Here is a 16,160-nt window from a genome sequence, read left to right on the forward strand (position 1 = left end):
ACTGAGGGAGAGCTTTCCCTGGTCCTCTCTGATGATGCCACACAAAGTCCCGGATGCTTCAGCAAACGAGCATAACATCACAGGGGCCTGAGAGTCAGCTGTGGTGGCAAATACAGGTGAGACCCAGCGGGTGAGGAGGAGGAGAAGGTGAGGGGCAGGGTGAGAAGGTAGAAGGCTGGTAGGGCACAGGAGCAACCTAACCAGCTGCATGGGGTCCCCACCAGTCCCCACTAGAGGAGACCCAAGGGGCAGAGAGGCTCTATGACTTCCAAAAATCACACCCGCCCTCACATCTCCATCGGAAACACACCACAAAGGCAACTCAGGCATGCCCACACTCACACACACTGCCCGTCTGTACTCCAGCACTTACATACTCGCACGCGCGCGCACACACGCACACACTTCGCACAGCAGAGGCAGCCATAATGACACCAGTAATCGCAGAGTCCTCTCTGACAGAGGAGTAGAAAAGCTATTGCTAGGCCATCCCGGTGGACATGGCTTTATCAGGCTGATGATCTAGCCTTCCAGGATGCCCACTCACGTCTCCAGAAACAGAGCTAGCTAGAAAACACAAGGCCCTGAGAGTTTCATTTCTCCTGAACGTCTAATGAACCACCCTGGTGAGGCCTAAACCATTCCTTCTCCAAACTAGACTCTGTCTGGGAAACTCGTGATAGTTACCAGCAGAGACCTGTGGTCTTGGCTAGAAATGAGTGGCTCCAAGCTTTCCACTGCCCAGATTCATGGAGCACCCTCCTCAGCTCTGAGCCCGGGCAGGAAACTGGGTAATCGGATTGCTGGCCACATCAGAGGAAAGGCCTGTCGCCCACCCTCTCCTCACAGGCTATCCTACCTGATAGGTGCTCCGCGGCCCTGGGCCGGCCTCAGCAGCACAGTGATGGTGTTCTCAGACTCGCCCAGGGGTGACGGCATGTCAGCATAATCAAAGCTGGGAGCTGAGAAGAGACCAACGCAAGCATAGAGCCTGGCCACTGGGCCAGGAAGACCAGACCTCCAACCCACCCCAACCCCCACCCCCAACTTAGCATCATCTTCCCTTGATCTAAGCTTCCGGGTCCCCTGAGCTTAGGCACTGACCTCTGACCTCAACTCTGATTCCACCCACTGTAGCCTCCTCACTCCTCTGCTTTAGTCCCAACTCGCGCCTTCTGTCTTTAAATAGTTCGTTTTTTTCTCAGCAAAGTCCTCTGTATCCACACTAGGGTGCTCTACCCTTCAATATCCTTGGAGCTCTGGGACCCTGGACCCCCTCCGGGAAGATGCTCACCGGAGATGTTGGTGGTAATCTCAGTGAGAGCCGCCTGGCCGAAGCCCTTGCTGGTCCGAGCACGCACGGAGAACAGGTAAGTGGTGCCGGGGTGCAGGTTGGAGAAGACGTGGTAAGTTTCATTGCGGAGTTTGGAGATGGTGCGCCGCGGGCCAGGCACGTTCACTGCTGGGTCTGAGGATTCAATGCTTTGGTAGCTGATCTGAGGGCAGAAGGAGCAGGTAGGTGGCACTGGACAGGAATCGGTGACGGTACCCCAGGAACCCCACCCACCACAATATCCCATGGAAACCAGAAATGCACTGGGAGGCCCACTACCCTGCTCAAAATTCACACAGCACAGACTGAGCACCATGGAAGTAGCTTTGAGCCCCACCTCTGTCTTCCCGTATGTCTCTCTCTCTCTCTCTCTCTCTCTCTCTCTCTCTCTCTCTCTGTGTGTGTGTGTGTGTGTGTGTGTGTGTGTGTGTGTGTGTGTGTGTGTGTGTCACAGCACAGGAAGGCACTTTGACCTCTCCCACCTCCCACCTGGGCCCCTGTTCACCTCATACTGAGTGATGAGGCCATTGGGTTCCTGGGGCTCCTCCCACTTGAGAAAGATCATGTCTTCCAGTGGAGTGAAGGTTAGGGACTCAGCCGCGATCCCACCAGGCACTGGGAGGGAAGGGTGGAGGCAGAGGAAAATGAGCTAGGGTTCCAAATACCAGAGTTCGTGCTTCAGCCTTGCCTCTTGTAGCGGTCCATCCTCCCTGAGCCTCGCTTTCTGCATCTATGAAACGGGCACGGCACAGCCCCTCTCTCACCAGAACTAAATAATGCGAGGCATGCAAAGCTCAAAGCTCACAAGGCCCGTGCCACAGGGGCCAACGTATTCCTCCCGCTTTCGTGGGCAAGCAGGTTCCATTCAGGCACCTGCTCCAGCTGGTAGCTTTGATGAAATGTAGATATTTACCAGAGGAAGGAAAACAATTACCGATAGGGGGTCAGGATCATGGGTGGAGATGTTTTCCTGTCTAAAAAGATTTTAATTACATAAACAGTCTCAACGAGACTGAAGAAATTCAACCACACTGACAATTACATCATACACACACGCTGCACACGCTGCTGCGAAAATTTCCACACGGTCTCTGTAGGCACGGTTCAGTTTGGCTTGGGCTGCAGTATACACTCTTAACGACAAGCACAGCGGGGGGGGGGGGGGGGGGCACGACAATGACTACGACGACGATGATGATGACAGCTTCTAACCCAGCAAACCCTTTGATAAACCTTTGATAAACCTTTGTGAGGAGGGGGAGGGGGTCGTTGGGCAGGGACAGTGGGACCAAGGATAAGAATCAATGAAAGCCAGGCTGAAGAGTCCAGTGGGTAAAGCATGGGGACCTGCGCTTGGGTCCCCAACATCGATGCAAAAGCTAGCCACCCCGTTATGCATCTGTAACCCAGAGATAGGTGGATTTCTCAGGGCTCAACGGCTGGCCAGCCAAGGAGATCCAGGCTCAGTGAGACCTTGTCTAGACAAAGAAGGTGACGAGCAGTAGAGGAAGACACACAGCATCACACACACACACACACACACACACACACACACACACACACACACACACAAAGCTAAGCACTTAGTTAAAGCAAGAATTTCCCGAGATCATTCTCCACCCACCTAAACAGTTTTGGTTTGGTTTGGTTTGGTTTTTTTTTTTTTAAAGCAATTCTAAGTGTCATTAAGGTCACAGAACCACAAAAGTTTCATTCACTGCGAGTGGAGTATAAATTGGCACAATCACGGCCAGTGGAAAACTGTCTAGCTAAATCTACTAAAGATGCACACACACACACACCCTTGCAACCCAGCCGTTCTCTCCTACACACACCCACGTGACACATGAATATCTACCAAAAAATAACCGGCCCACACCCTCTTCAAAGCATTGTTCAAAGTAACCCCCAGATTGGAATCCACCCGGTTACTCACCAACAGTTAACAGAAAGAAGTGTGGAGGATTCGTTCCTACAATGAACCACGCAGCCCTGAGAATGCATTCGCTAGGACCGTGCACGCCACGGTCAGATCTCCTGAGAGCCTAAAGTTCATAGAAACAAGTGGGCACCGAGCAAACATCTACTGGGTGGTTCTGCTTACACAAAGCCGAGAGGCAAGAAAAAAAAATTAACACATGATGTTATCTACCAGGACAATGGTCATCCTTGGGAGATGGCCAATAGAGGGGACATTGGTGGCCTCCTGGACCCTGGTGGATGAGATTTCTTCAATTGGATGTGAGTTTCTTGGAGTGTCCAGTCTACAGGGATTTATTGGGCTGACTACTTAGGATAAGCACCCTAGATGGAAGGAGGCAGCCTGACCATAGCCCTGGGGACCGGCTGACATGCAGCGATCATGAGAATAAAGTCTGTTGTTCAACTACAGGCTGTGTGTGCAAAGCTCTGGGGCAATCCCAGCCATTGCTTCCTCCTGCCTGAGAAAATCTTCAATGTGTACGCCCATGCTGAAGTGGTGTCTAGGGAGAAACCAATGAAGCAGGCTGAATTTTATATGGGCTATGGCTATATGTAAAATATACAGGGGCCGGAGAGATGGCCCTGTGGTTAGGGGCACTGGCTACTCTTCCAGAGGTCCTGAGTTCAATTCCCACCACCAACATGACGGGTCACAATGGTCTGTAACTCCTATTCTGAAGGATCTGACACCCTCACCCAGACATACACGCAAGCAAAATACCAATATTTAGAAAACACAAATAAACAAATTATTAAAAAAGAAAATATGCGCCAGGAGGTGGTGGCACACACCTTTAATCCCAGCACTTGGGAGGCAGAGGCAGGTGGATCACTGTGAGTTGGAGGCCAGCCTGGTCTACAGTACGAGTCCAGGACAGCCATGGCTACACAGAAAAATCTTGTCTCAACAAACAAAAAATAAATAAATAGACAAAATAACATTTAAATATGCATATTATGTGCGTATATATACACACACACATATATATATATATGTATATATTACAGAACAGAAACCTGCACACATAGGCAACAAGAAAACCTATGAGCCAGTCCTCTCACAGGTCCCTGGGAATCTGCAAGAATTCAGAGAAGGCTTTAGACATGTCCAGGCAGAAGAGTGCAGCTGTGAGGAGTTGCATGTCTGTCAGGTGTGGTGGCGTGGACCTGTAAGCCCGACAGTTGGGAAACGGAAGCAGAAAAAAACACCATAAATCCAAGGGTAACCTGCACTACTGGTGAGGCTACCAAAAAAAAAAAAAAAAATCAAAACCTTAAAAATAAGTAATTCAGGATGGGAATGAAGTTGTGGGTAAAGTGTGTGCTTAGCATGTGCAAGGCCAGGGGTTCACTCTCCAGCACCTAAACAAAACAACAAAACCAGCATCAGGCCCAGGTTTATGAAGCCCTGCCCTGCCCTGCCAATCACAAACTCACTTTGTGATGAGGGTGGTGGGGTGGGGGGAGGGTTGTATGCCTTAATATATAGATCCCATCCACACCGGCATCTGACATGAGCCATGTCAGTGAATTTGGACAGTGTGATGTATACAGAACACTGCACCCAACAGCGGCAGGATGAGATAGGGGAGACATCCACCAAAATTTAGCCACTTGCTGGGCCACAAGGCAAGGTTCAAATTTCAAAAGAACCTAATTTAAAATTCCTACTCTAACCACAGTGGATTAGGCTAGAAATTAATAGCAAAAGAAAAAAAAAGATAATTAATTAGAAGTCCTCCTTGGTGGACTGGGGCTGTGTCTCACTGGTACAGTGCTGGCCTTGCATGCATAAATCCCAGGTATCAATATCAGTACCCAGTAACACACACACACACACACACACACACACACACACACACACAAAGTTCTAAGTGCTTAGAAATTAAACAAAGTGGCCAGGTAGTAGTAGCACATGCCTTTAATCCCAGCACTCCAGAGGCAGAGGCACATAGATGAATCTCTGAGTTCGAGGTCAGTCTGGTCTAAACAGTGAGTTCTACGACAGTCAGGGCTACACAGAGAAACCCTGTCTTAAAAATCAAAGCCACACACACACACACACACACACACACACACACACACACACTTCTGCCTGCTTCCCAGGAGGCCTGTGGGGCATCAGGAAAGCACCCACATACACACACCCCGCCAGCCTCTGCCCACCAACTCCCTTGAAAGCACACCCAACAGTGGCAAACTGAACTCCATACCTTGTGCTCTATTTCCTGCCCCACAACTCTGCTTGCTTTTTCAGAGGTCTGCCAGACCCAGGGAAAGGAGGGAAACTACTCCAGCTTTTAACCCACTGCCTGCCAACTCCCCTGAAAACACCTCCAACAGCAGGGAAACTGCACCCCACTTCCCGTGCTCTGTTTCCTGTCCCTCAATTCTGCCTGCTTTCCTGAAGGCCTGTTGGCACCAGGAACACCAGTCAACCCCCTCTTTCCCCAAGGCCCTGCCTGCCAACTTGTCTGAAAGCACATCCAACAAACAGCAGTAACTGCACCGCAAACCCCTGCAATCCATTTCCTGCCCCACAACACTGCCTTCATTCATGCAGCCTGCAGTCACCAGGGACAACCAGGTAAGGCTCAGCCCCAAACCCTTGCCTTCCATATTCCCCTAAAACACACCCATCAGCCATAAACTGCACCCCATGCCCTGAACTCCTTTTTCCAGTCCACAACCCAGCCTGCTTTCCTGAAGGCTGACCAGTGCTGAGTACCCCAGGCCAGGCTGGTACTAGCAACCCTAGAGGCAAGAGTAGCACCCAAAACCTTAAAGGCCATGCAGACCACAAAAACCTGAGGGGAGACACACTACTGGACCTGAAGATTAACTAGTCATCAGAAATCCATGCAGACCCAGACGTAGACAGAGAGGAAACAGAAACCAAGGGGAAAACATAAGGAAAAAAACCCACCCATACAACAAAGATAAACTTAGAAATCAGCATCTAAACCTATAATAATTGCAAACCCCAGATGGCTAAAAAGCCAGCATAAAGACACAATCAACAACAGCCAGGGCAATACGGCACCACCAGAGCCTATCAAGCCCTGGATATCCTAACATAGTTGAAGCACAAGAAAATGACCTTAAATCCAATCTTATGAAGATTATATAGGCCTTTCAAGAGGAAATTAGTAAATCCCTTAAAGAAATACAGGAAAATACAATCAAACAGGTGAAAGAAATGAATAAAACTGTTCAAGACCTTAAAGTGGAAACAGAAGCAATAAAGAAAACACAGAGAGGATCCTAGAGATGGAAAAACCTAGAAAAGAGAACAGGAACTACAGAAATAAGCATCACCAACAGAATACAAGAGATGGAAGAGAGAATCTCAGGTGCAGAAGGTACAAGAGAAGAAATCAGTACATCAGTCAAAGAAAGCATTAAATCTAAAAAGTTCCTGACATCCAGCAGCTCTGGGACACTATGAAAAGACCAAACCTAAGAATAATAGGAATAGAAGAAGGAGAAGATTCTCAGGTCAAAAGTCCAGAAAATATTTTCAACAAAATCACAGAAGAAAATGTCTCTGAGCTAAAGAAAGAGATGCCAATAAATGTACAAGAATCTTACAGAATACCAAATAGATCTGACCAGAAATGAAAATCCTCCCATGAGGGGAAAAGGTCAAGTAACATATAAAGGCAGACCTATCAGAATTACACCTAACATCTCAACAGAGACTCTGAAAGTCAGAAGGGCCTGGACAGATGTCTTGCAGTCTTTAGGAGACCACAGATATCAGACCAGACTACTATATGCAGCAAAACCTTCTATCACCATAGAGGGAGAAAACAAGATATTCCATGACAAAACTAAATGTAATTTAAATATCTTTCCATAAATCCAGCCCAAAAAATGCAGGATATAAATAATTACACACTAGCAAAACCAAAAGAAGGCACACGCATACGCACACACACACACACATTACCACCACCAACATCAAAATAGCAGGAATTAATAATCATTGGTCACTAATATCTCTCAACATCAATGAACTCAATTCTCCAATAAAAAGACACAGGCTAACAGAATGGATGTGAAAATGGGATGCATCATTCTGCTGCATACAAGAAACACACCTTAGCAACAAAGATAGACATTACCTCAGGGTAAAGCAAACTGACTCAAGAAGCAAGTTGTAGTAGCCATTTTAATATCTAATAAAATAGACTTTCAACCAAAACTAATCAAAGGATATGGGGAAGGGCATTTCATACTCATCAAAGGTAAAATGCACCAGGAAGACATCTTAATCCAGAATATCTATACCCCAAATGCAAAGGATAAAGAAAATGTGGTACATTTACACAATAAAAGATTACTCAGCCGTTAAAAAAAACAATGAATGACACAAATAAATAAATGCAAACAATGACGTCATGAAATTTGCAAGAAATAGATGGAACTAGAAAAGATCATCCTGAGTGAAGTAACCCGGACTCAGAAAGATAAACATGGTATGTACTCACTTATAAGTGGATATTAGCCACAAAGTTCTGGAGAACCATGCTACAGTCCACAGACCCACAGAAGCTAAGTCACAAGGAGGCTCCAAAGGGGGACACTTGAATGTCACTGAGAAGAGGAAATAGAATAGACTTGGTGGGGGAGGGAGGGAGGGAGGGGGGAATCAGGTAGGGGAGGGGCAGGAATGAGAGTAGGAGAGACAGAGTAGGGGGAACCAGAGGGCGAGAGTACAAGGAAAGAGAATTGAAATCTGGGGTGGGGGTGGGGCAATCTCTGGGAGGAGCTAGAAACCTAGACAATGGAAACCCCCAGGAATCTGTGCAGGCAACCCTAGCTAAGACTCCTAGCAATGGGGGATACGGAACCTAAAACAGCCATCTCCTATAACCAGAAAAACTTCCAAAGGAGGGACTGGGACACTAACCCAACCACAAAACTTTAGACCCACAATTGGTCCTGCCAGCAAGATATGCAGGGGTAAAGATGGAGCAGAAATTGAGGGAATGACCAACCAAAACTGGCCCAGCTTGAGACCCAGGCCCTGAGACAGAGCCCGCCCCTGACACTATTAATGATATTCTGTTATACTTGCAGACAGCTGCCTAGCATAACTGTCATCTGAGAGGCTTCACCCAGCAACTCGTGGAAACAGATGCAGAGACCTACAGCCACACATTAGGCGGAGCATGGGGAATCCCATGGAAGGATGAAGGATTGTAGGAGCCAGACAGGTCAAGGACACCACAAGAAAACTTACAGAGGGGCTGAAGAGATGGCTCAGCGGTTAAGAGCACTGACTGCCCTTCCAAAGGACCTGGGTTCAATTCCCAGCACCCACATGGCAGCTTACAACTGTCTTTAACTCCAAGATCTGACACCCTCATATAGACATACATGCAGGCAAAACACCAATGCATATAAAATAAAAATAAATTTTAAAAAAAAGAAAGAAAGAAAGAAAACTTACAGAACCAACTAACCTGGGCACATAGGGGCCCAAATAACAGTTGTGCAGCTTGGGCCTCATCTGGGACTCCTAACATCAGGACCAGGGGCGGTCTCTCACTGTTACCTGCCTTTGAATCCCTTTCCCCTAACTGGATCGCCTTGCCTAGCCACAATAGGAGTTGTGCTTAGCCCTACTACAACTTGATATGCCATGGCGGGTTGAAATCCATGGGAGGCCTCCCTTTTTCTGAGCCTCTTCGAGGAGAAAGAGAGGACTGGAGGATGGCAGGGAGGGGAGAGGGAGGAACTGGAGGAGAGGAGGGCAGGGAGGCTGCGGTCAGGATGTAAGATAAATAAATCAAATTTTTAAAAAGCCCCCTCACCCCAAAAAAGAAAGAGAGAAAGAAAATACGCAAAGTAACTCGAAATAACTTTTGAGTCAAAGAGGAAATTATTACAGCAATTAGAAAATATTTTAAGCTGAGGCGTAATGAAAACAGAACGTATCAAAACTTACATTTGGGCTGAGGACAGAGCTCGGTGCTGGCAAACACCTGCTTATCATGAACAAGTCTAGGGTAAAGCCCCAGTCAGGCGACAATAAACACTGTGGGATGCGGCTCAAGTAGAGAGTAAAGAAAAAACATATAGGGTTGGAGAGATGGCTCAGAGGTTAAGAGCATTGCCTGTACTTCCAAAGGTCCTGAGTTCAATTCCCAGCAACCACATGATGGATTGCAACCATCTACAATAAGATATGGTGCCCTCTTCTGGCCTGCAGGTGTTATATTCAGGCAGAACACTGTGTACTAAATAAATAAATCTTTAAAAAGAGAAAGAGAGAAAGAAATAAAAAGAAAAAACCATACAGCTTTAAATGCATGCATTAGAAATTAGGCTCAAGCCAAGCACAGTGACACATACCTCCAACCCCAGCACTGAGGAGGATGAAGCAAAAGGCAAAAGGGTTAGAAGTTGAGGCCAGCCTCTGCTACACAGCAAGACCATGTTAGAAACGGGGGGGGGGGGGGGGGGGGGCGGATGGAATAAAGGCTCGAAAAGCTAAAAGTGGGACTGGACAGGGGCTCAGTTGGTAAAGCACTTGCTATGGAAACAGGAGGATCCAGGTTTGGATCTCCAGCACTCATTTAAAAAGCCAGGCATGGTTTTTAACATGTGAATGAAACCCCAGCGCTCAGGAAAGGCGGGCAGAGATGGGAGGTTCCCTGGTTCAGTGACAGGCTATCTCAAAAAAAAAAAAAAATTAAAATTAAAAAGACAGAAAGTGACCGAATCCGTCCAAATCTATTTCACAAGTGAAAACTGTTATTTAAAACCTTGCCATGGGGAACATTCCTGGTCCAAATAACCTAGGAACCCACAGTCTCCCCAGGAATGAGTAATGACCACCACTGCCTTGTCAGAGTTCCCTACTCCAATCAGAGCCATGGCCCTGGGTGTGGGAGGCCCTTGGGGACGCTTACCGTCTTCGTCTGTCTGGAAGGTGACCTCCTTGCCCTCCTTGCGCCCCTCAGGGTTTGTGAGGATCAGCCGCACGTGGATGTTCCTGAATGGCAGCAGATTCTTGATGGTGTAGCGGCTGGCACCCCGCTCCATCTTCACGCACTCACGGATGGTCTGATTGTGGCTGCCACCCAGGGTGTAGTGATAGCAAAGGGTCACAGCGTAGGTGTGGCAGCGCGTCACGTTGTAGCCCAGGGGCTCCCACTGCAGGGTCAGCTGGCGAGCCTGGATCTCAGCAAAAGCCAGGCCTTTGGGGGCCCTCATGGGCTCTGGGGACAAAGAAGGCAGGGAGAAGGTTGAGGGAATGGGAAGAGAAAAACAAGGAGAGGAAGGGAGCATCCTCTGCCTCTAGCACCCTCAGAACTGAACAGGCTGAAGTACCGCACGGTCTGGCATAAGGGGAGACATGTCTGAATCTTGACTCTATTACCTGCAGCCGGCAATCACTGCTTGGATGATTAGGCCTCCCTCTGCCTCGATTTCCTGAACTGCTTAAATGTGGATCCCCAGCACCCACACAGAAGCAAGGCTTCCTCGGAGGATAGATGGACTATACTGTGGCTATTATGGTAATACACGTGAACCAGGCATGGCAAAGAGTAACGCTCCATAACCCATAAAAAACAGCAACTACTGGGCTGACGGGATGGCTCAGTGGGATAAAGACACTTGGTAAAGCCTAATGACCTGAGTCCAATTCCTGAGACCCATCTTGTAAAAGAAAAGAACTAACTCCATGGGGTTGTCCTTTGACTTCCACATTCACAGTGTGTCTAGCACACACACACACACACACACACACACACACACACACACACACACACACACACACTACCTAGACAGATGGATGGATGGGAGGACGGATAAATGGATGAATAGATGGATAGATATTGCCAATATGGTGGCACATGCCTATAATCCCAGCACTCAGGAGGAGGTCAGCCTGGGCTACATAGTGAATCCCTATCTCATAATAAAAAGGTATGCTCTAAATTAGCACAATTTACCCCCTAGTTCAAGAACATTCTGAACAATACTGGGCCACTCAGAATCAACTTGTTGCTATAGTTTCATCATTTCTAAACTTGTTGCAAAACCATTTATAGTAATAGAGAGAGAATTACAGTAGTATGTACAAATCAGGATGATGGGAGCGATGGCAGCAAATAGTACCATGTAACAGAGAACGTTCAAGGAGCAGAAACAGAAATCCACGTCATTATGTCAGAGGGAGTGTTCTACAGGTAAGGTGCAAAGTCAATGGTGAGCTTCCCGACTGCCAAACCCACAAGGAAAATGCAATCTGCCGGCGCAATAATAATATTGGCAGGTAATAGTTGGGGGGGTTGGGAAGTGTCCAACATCTTTCTACAGGCTTTAAAATGTCTTAACTCATTCCTTCTTTGTTGAAACCCAAAGAGACAGGGTCTGTCCTTGACCCTGCCATACAAACGAGAAAGCAGAGACATGGAGCTCAGGTGAGGAGTGTCCACAGTTAAGAATCAGAGGCGAAGCTAGGATCTAAACCCAATCGGGCTGGCACCAGAACCCATGCTCTTACCTGTGGGTGCCCTGGTCCCCAGGCAGAACTCACTCTCAAAAAACAATAGTCACACTCATGCCTTGAAGAGACACATCTATTCCAACAGGAGAGAGAAAGGCGGGCCATGCTCCACAGTCTCTTAATGACTCCATTTGCCTAAAATATGTGCCCATTTTGGGGGCTTGGGGGGTTTTTTGATTGTTTGTTTGCTTGTTTTTTGTTTGGTTGGTTGGTTGGTTGGTTTTTTGAGACAGGGTTTCTCTGTGTAGCCTTGGCTGTCCTAGACTCACTCTGTAGACCAGGCTGTGCTTGAACTCGCAGTGATCTGCCTGCCTCTGCCTCCCGAGTGCTGGGATTAAAGGCATGCACCAGCACGCCCGGCTATGTCCCCATTTTGTAAGTAAAGAAACTGAGGACCTGGAGAGATGGCTTAGTAGGCAAAAATGCTTGCTTTTGCAAGGATGAGGACCGAGTTCAATTCCCAGAGTCCACATAAAAATGGATGTGGCAGTGTGTGCTTGTAATCCCAGAACCTAGGAGGCAGAGGCAGGGGCAGACAGGCTCTCGGGACTCAATGGCCAGCCAGCCTGGCTTATCTGGTGAGTTCTAGGCCAGCACATGACCCCCCTGCCTCAAAACCGAAAGGTGGGGCCTCAGTATGGACACAGTAGAAAGAAAGAGCCACCTCCTGCAAATTGTTCTCCAACCCCCCACACTGGTATGTGCACACACACACACACACACACACACATACACACACACCTCCTGTAGGATTTGGATAAGGACAGATCAAGGTCAAGGCACACTGGCCAGATACAAAGAAACTTCAGACTTCAACGAACAAGACAGCAAGGGCCCCATCACCACCAGCAGCCGCAGCAGCCGCAGCAGCCGCAGCAGCCTGGCTCCTGGTGATCAGTCTTTCCATGGAGGGCTCTAGGCTGAGGATTTCCAGACCTTCCCAGTTTTCAAAAGAGCTAGAAATTCGGGATTTTTAAAATATGAAATATCCAGATTTCTAAGCACTAACAACCCGCTCAGGCTCTTCAAAAGCACCACTCAGGGCTCAAGACAACAAGCAGCCTCTGCCACAGAGAGTAAATGCCGGTTTAGGAGGGCATCTCCCTCTCTAGCAGCTGGGTGACCCTGGTCCACATCAGCAGACTGAGGGGCCCATGAAAGGATCACTTCCCTCTTCTCTTCAGTCCTGACCGGCTCCCAGGGCTCCAACACCATGTTGACTCAGACCGATATGCTGACTGAAGGCTGCGAATCTATAAAGCCTCTCGCTTCCAAACGCCGTTTGCCACCAAGGCACTCCCTTCAGCTGCCAACACACACTGGCAAGACGGCTTAGGGACCATCAATCCCTCTCCAAGTGAATCCCATAGGCCACTCAGAGACCAGAGGTCAGGGGGCTCGGGAAAACAGGAAGTAGCATGTAGCTTCTATCAAATTAAATAGGTTGGTTGTAATAGTGCCAATGAGCGTTATAATACCAACAACTGCCTCTGCCTCCTGGAAGGAGCTTTAGATGGGATCAAGGGCATCCAAGGTCACATCCTGCATCCACTCTCACTAACTGTGCAACTCCAGGAAGGTTACTTAACGCTTCTGAATCACTGATGACAATGGAGGAAAGGATGCCTACTTTAAAACAGCGAGTTATGCCAGCGTTGGGTGGGAATGGGGTCAGAAGACCGGAAGTTCTGGGTCATCCTCAACTACCAAGCAAGTTCAACAGCAGCCTGAGACCCTGTCCCAAAGACAAATAACAACAACAAAACCACCTCCTTTAAGACCAAATATAAGCAGGCACATGCCTGTGATCCCAGCACTTAGGAAGTAGAGGCCAGAGCACTGGTTCTCAGCCTCCCTAACGCTATGACCTCTCAATACAGTCCTCCATGTTATGTTGACTCCCAAGCACCCAATTAATTTTGTTGCTACTTCATAACAGTAATTTTGCTACTGTTATGAATCGTAATGCAAATATCTGTGCTTTCTGAAGGTCTTAGGTGACCCCTGTGAAAGGATCATTTGAACCCCTAACAGGGGTCGTGACCCACAGATTGAGAACCGTTGGGCTTAGGGGGAAATCAAGACTTTAAGGTTATCTTCAGTTATGCAGTGAGTTGTGGGTTAGCATGACTCCAAAAAAAAAAAAAAAAAAAAAGGAGGGAACGTAAGCATCACAGGGGACATGGTAGACCAGAGTGCCCAGCCAATAGTAATCAATAAGGAGCCGTGTGCACCAAAGTGAGACTTCTGAAGCAATGTAAGTTGGTGGAAGCATGCCGCAAAGCAATAACGTGTCAGAGCCCTTCCTCTAATCGCTCCCGACGGCTTACCCTGAAGAATACGATTCACGAAAATAAGAAAGAACAGAAAGCATTTAATTTTCCCATGTAGTATTATAATAATAAGGAGAGAGAAACAAACGGCCCAGCAATCTGGGGACACTGGGTAGATGTCTACAGGCAATAACATAATTACAGGCAGTGTCGCACATGCACGGGCACCGGGCGAATGAAGCAGAATCCTGCGCGCCCGCTCCATCCCAATGACAAGCGTGTGAAAATGTGCGCTGAAGACATATGGGCAGAGACTGGAACAAGACAGAAAAATTAAGGCAGCTGTTGAGCTAGGATGGTGTGATTCAGAGAGGCTTTTTTTTTTTTGTAAGCCTTTAACTGGTGCAATATTATTGTTTTTACAGTAAATAATAGAGTGGAGGGAATTGTGGGCCTGCAGAGCCTGACAACACAGCTGCCCAAGAGCAAAACAACCCCAGGCCAGGCTCCAGGGCCGTAATAACAGCAAAGACGAGCCTGTGATTAGGAGGGACGGGAGGGAGGAGGTTTTTGTTTTGAGTCTACCCACCTGGCCCGTGACCCGTCCCTACCCTGGCTAGCCTAAGGGAAATATTTATCTGTACCTGGAAACGAGTGGACACTTGGCCCAAGGCAGAGGCAGTGATACCTGCTGTCCCTGTCACCACTCATTGGAAATCAAGAGTTGCCAGCTGCCGTGGCTGGTGGTGATTCTCAATCTGACAGAATCTAGAGTCGCCTGTGAGGGTCTTTCTTGGTGACGTTAACTGAGGTGGAAAGAATCGCCTGAAACGTGTGGTCCATGATACCATGACTTGGATCCCAGGCTGAGTGAAAGTGGGCTGTGGAGCTGAGCACCAGCACCCAGTGCTCTACGCTCTCAGACAGTGCCTGCAATGTGGTCAGCTGCTTCAAGCACCTGCTGCCTTGACTTGCCCCACCATAACGGACCGGGCCCTCAAACTGTGAGCCAAGATAAACCCTTCCTCGAGTCATTTGCCTCAGGATATTTTATCACAGCAACAGTAAAGTAACTAAGACACTAGCTCTCTCCTCTGGCTCTGCTGAGGAACACAGTGCAGATTTGGTCAAGTGACTGAATTTCTAAATATTAGTTTATTCGCCTGTAAAATGGGAATGATCAAAAGTTATACTGCTGGAGAATAGCCTCAGGTCGTGAGGAACTGAATCAGGCGTATTGGGCTCTTAGCCATAGAGAATGGCTCGACCCAGCCTGATCATTCAGTGTTGTCCCACATCTGCAAGTAGACTGGGTTCTGCATCAGGTGGGCTGGTCCAGGTGCTGCTTGCTTCTGGACAGGAACAGAGAAACCTCAAGATCAAAGGTCCATTTCTCTCTCTGAAGCAGCCAAAGGGCTCAGAGCAAGTGTTAGTTACAATTGGTTCTTTTTAAAATGAGATTGCTGGTATCAGATAGCAGTGGAAACTCGGGTGTTCCGAAAGCCTGTGATGATACCTCAGTGTTACAGCCCTTTGGTTAAGCCGATGTATTAACAACAGGGGTCCAGGCAAAAGCTTAAAACCGACCAGAAGGCAATTCCAGCAGGATGCAGGTCCAGCAAGCACTGACCTCAAGGTGATGGGGTGGGCCTCAGAATCTGCCTGATCATGACACACCAGCGAACAGCAAAAGATAAAAAAGGCTGCACAGGAGGCTGCCTAATCAGAGTCCAAGTCGGGGTAGGGGAGTCCAGAAGCTCTTGGGTGTCATGGTGGAGGAATGAAATGAGAGAGCAAGCAAGCTAGCCTTTATTTTGTGAATTGGGGACATTATAAACCTTGGGCAGTGGGAGGGGTTTCCAGGGTGAATGTGTTTGATTCGCTAGGGCTAGGAGCCCCCAGGGATACTTGATCTACATGTAACAACACAGCCCTATCATAAAAGGAAGAAAGCAACACTTAATTGTCCTATGGGTGGGGGAAGAATTCCAGGTACGGTTAAAGGCCATTGGTTGAGAGCCAAGACACCAAGGCATCTTTTTAG

General features: G+C 48.0%; 1 protein-coding gene across 7 annotated transcripts in view; it reads right to left on the bottom strand.

The window, feature by feature from the left end:
- The window catches only part of PTPRU (protein tyrosine phosphatase receptor type U), an 83,686-nt gene that overhangs the window by 40,665 nt on the left and 26,861 nt on the right, over positions 1 to 16,160 (bottom strand). For all 7 annotated transcript variants that reach the window (XM_084785124.1, XM_084785119.1, XM_084785118.1 and 4 more), the window contains exons 8-11: positions 10,240 to 10,548; positions 1,839 to 1,948; positions 1,295 to 1,496; positions 860 to 962 (exon numbers count right to left, since the gene is read on the bottom strand). In XM_084785124.1, coding sequence (XP_084641250.1) covers positions 860 to 962; positions 1,295 to 1,496; positions 1,839 to 1,948; positions 10,240 to 10,548 — 724 coding nt within the window. The remainder of the gene's footprint in view (positions 1 to 859; positions 963 to 1,294; positions 1,497 to 1,838; positions 1,949 to 10,239; positions 10,549 to 16,160) is intronic.

This window comes from Acomys minous (assembly GCF_964271855.1).
Source record: "Acomys minous genome assembly, chromosome: 6".
Lineage (NCBI taxonomy): Eukaryota > Metazoa > Chordata > Mammalia > Rodentia > Muridae > Acomys > Acomys minous.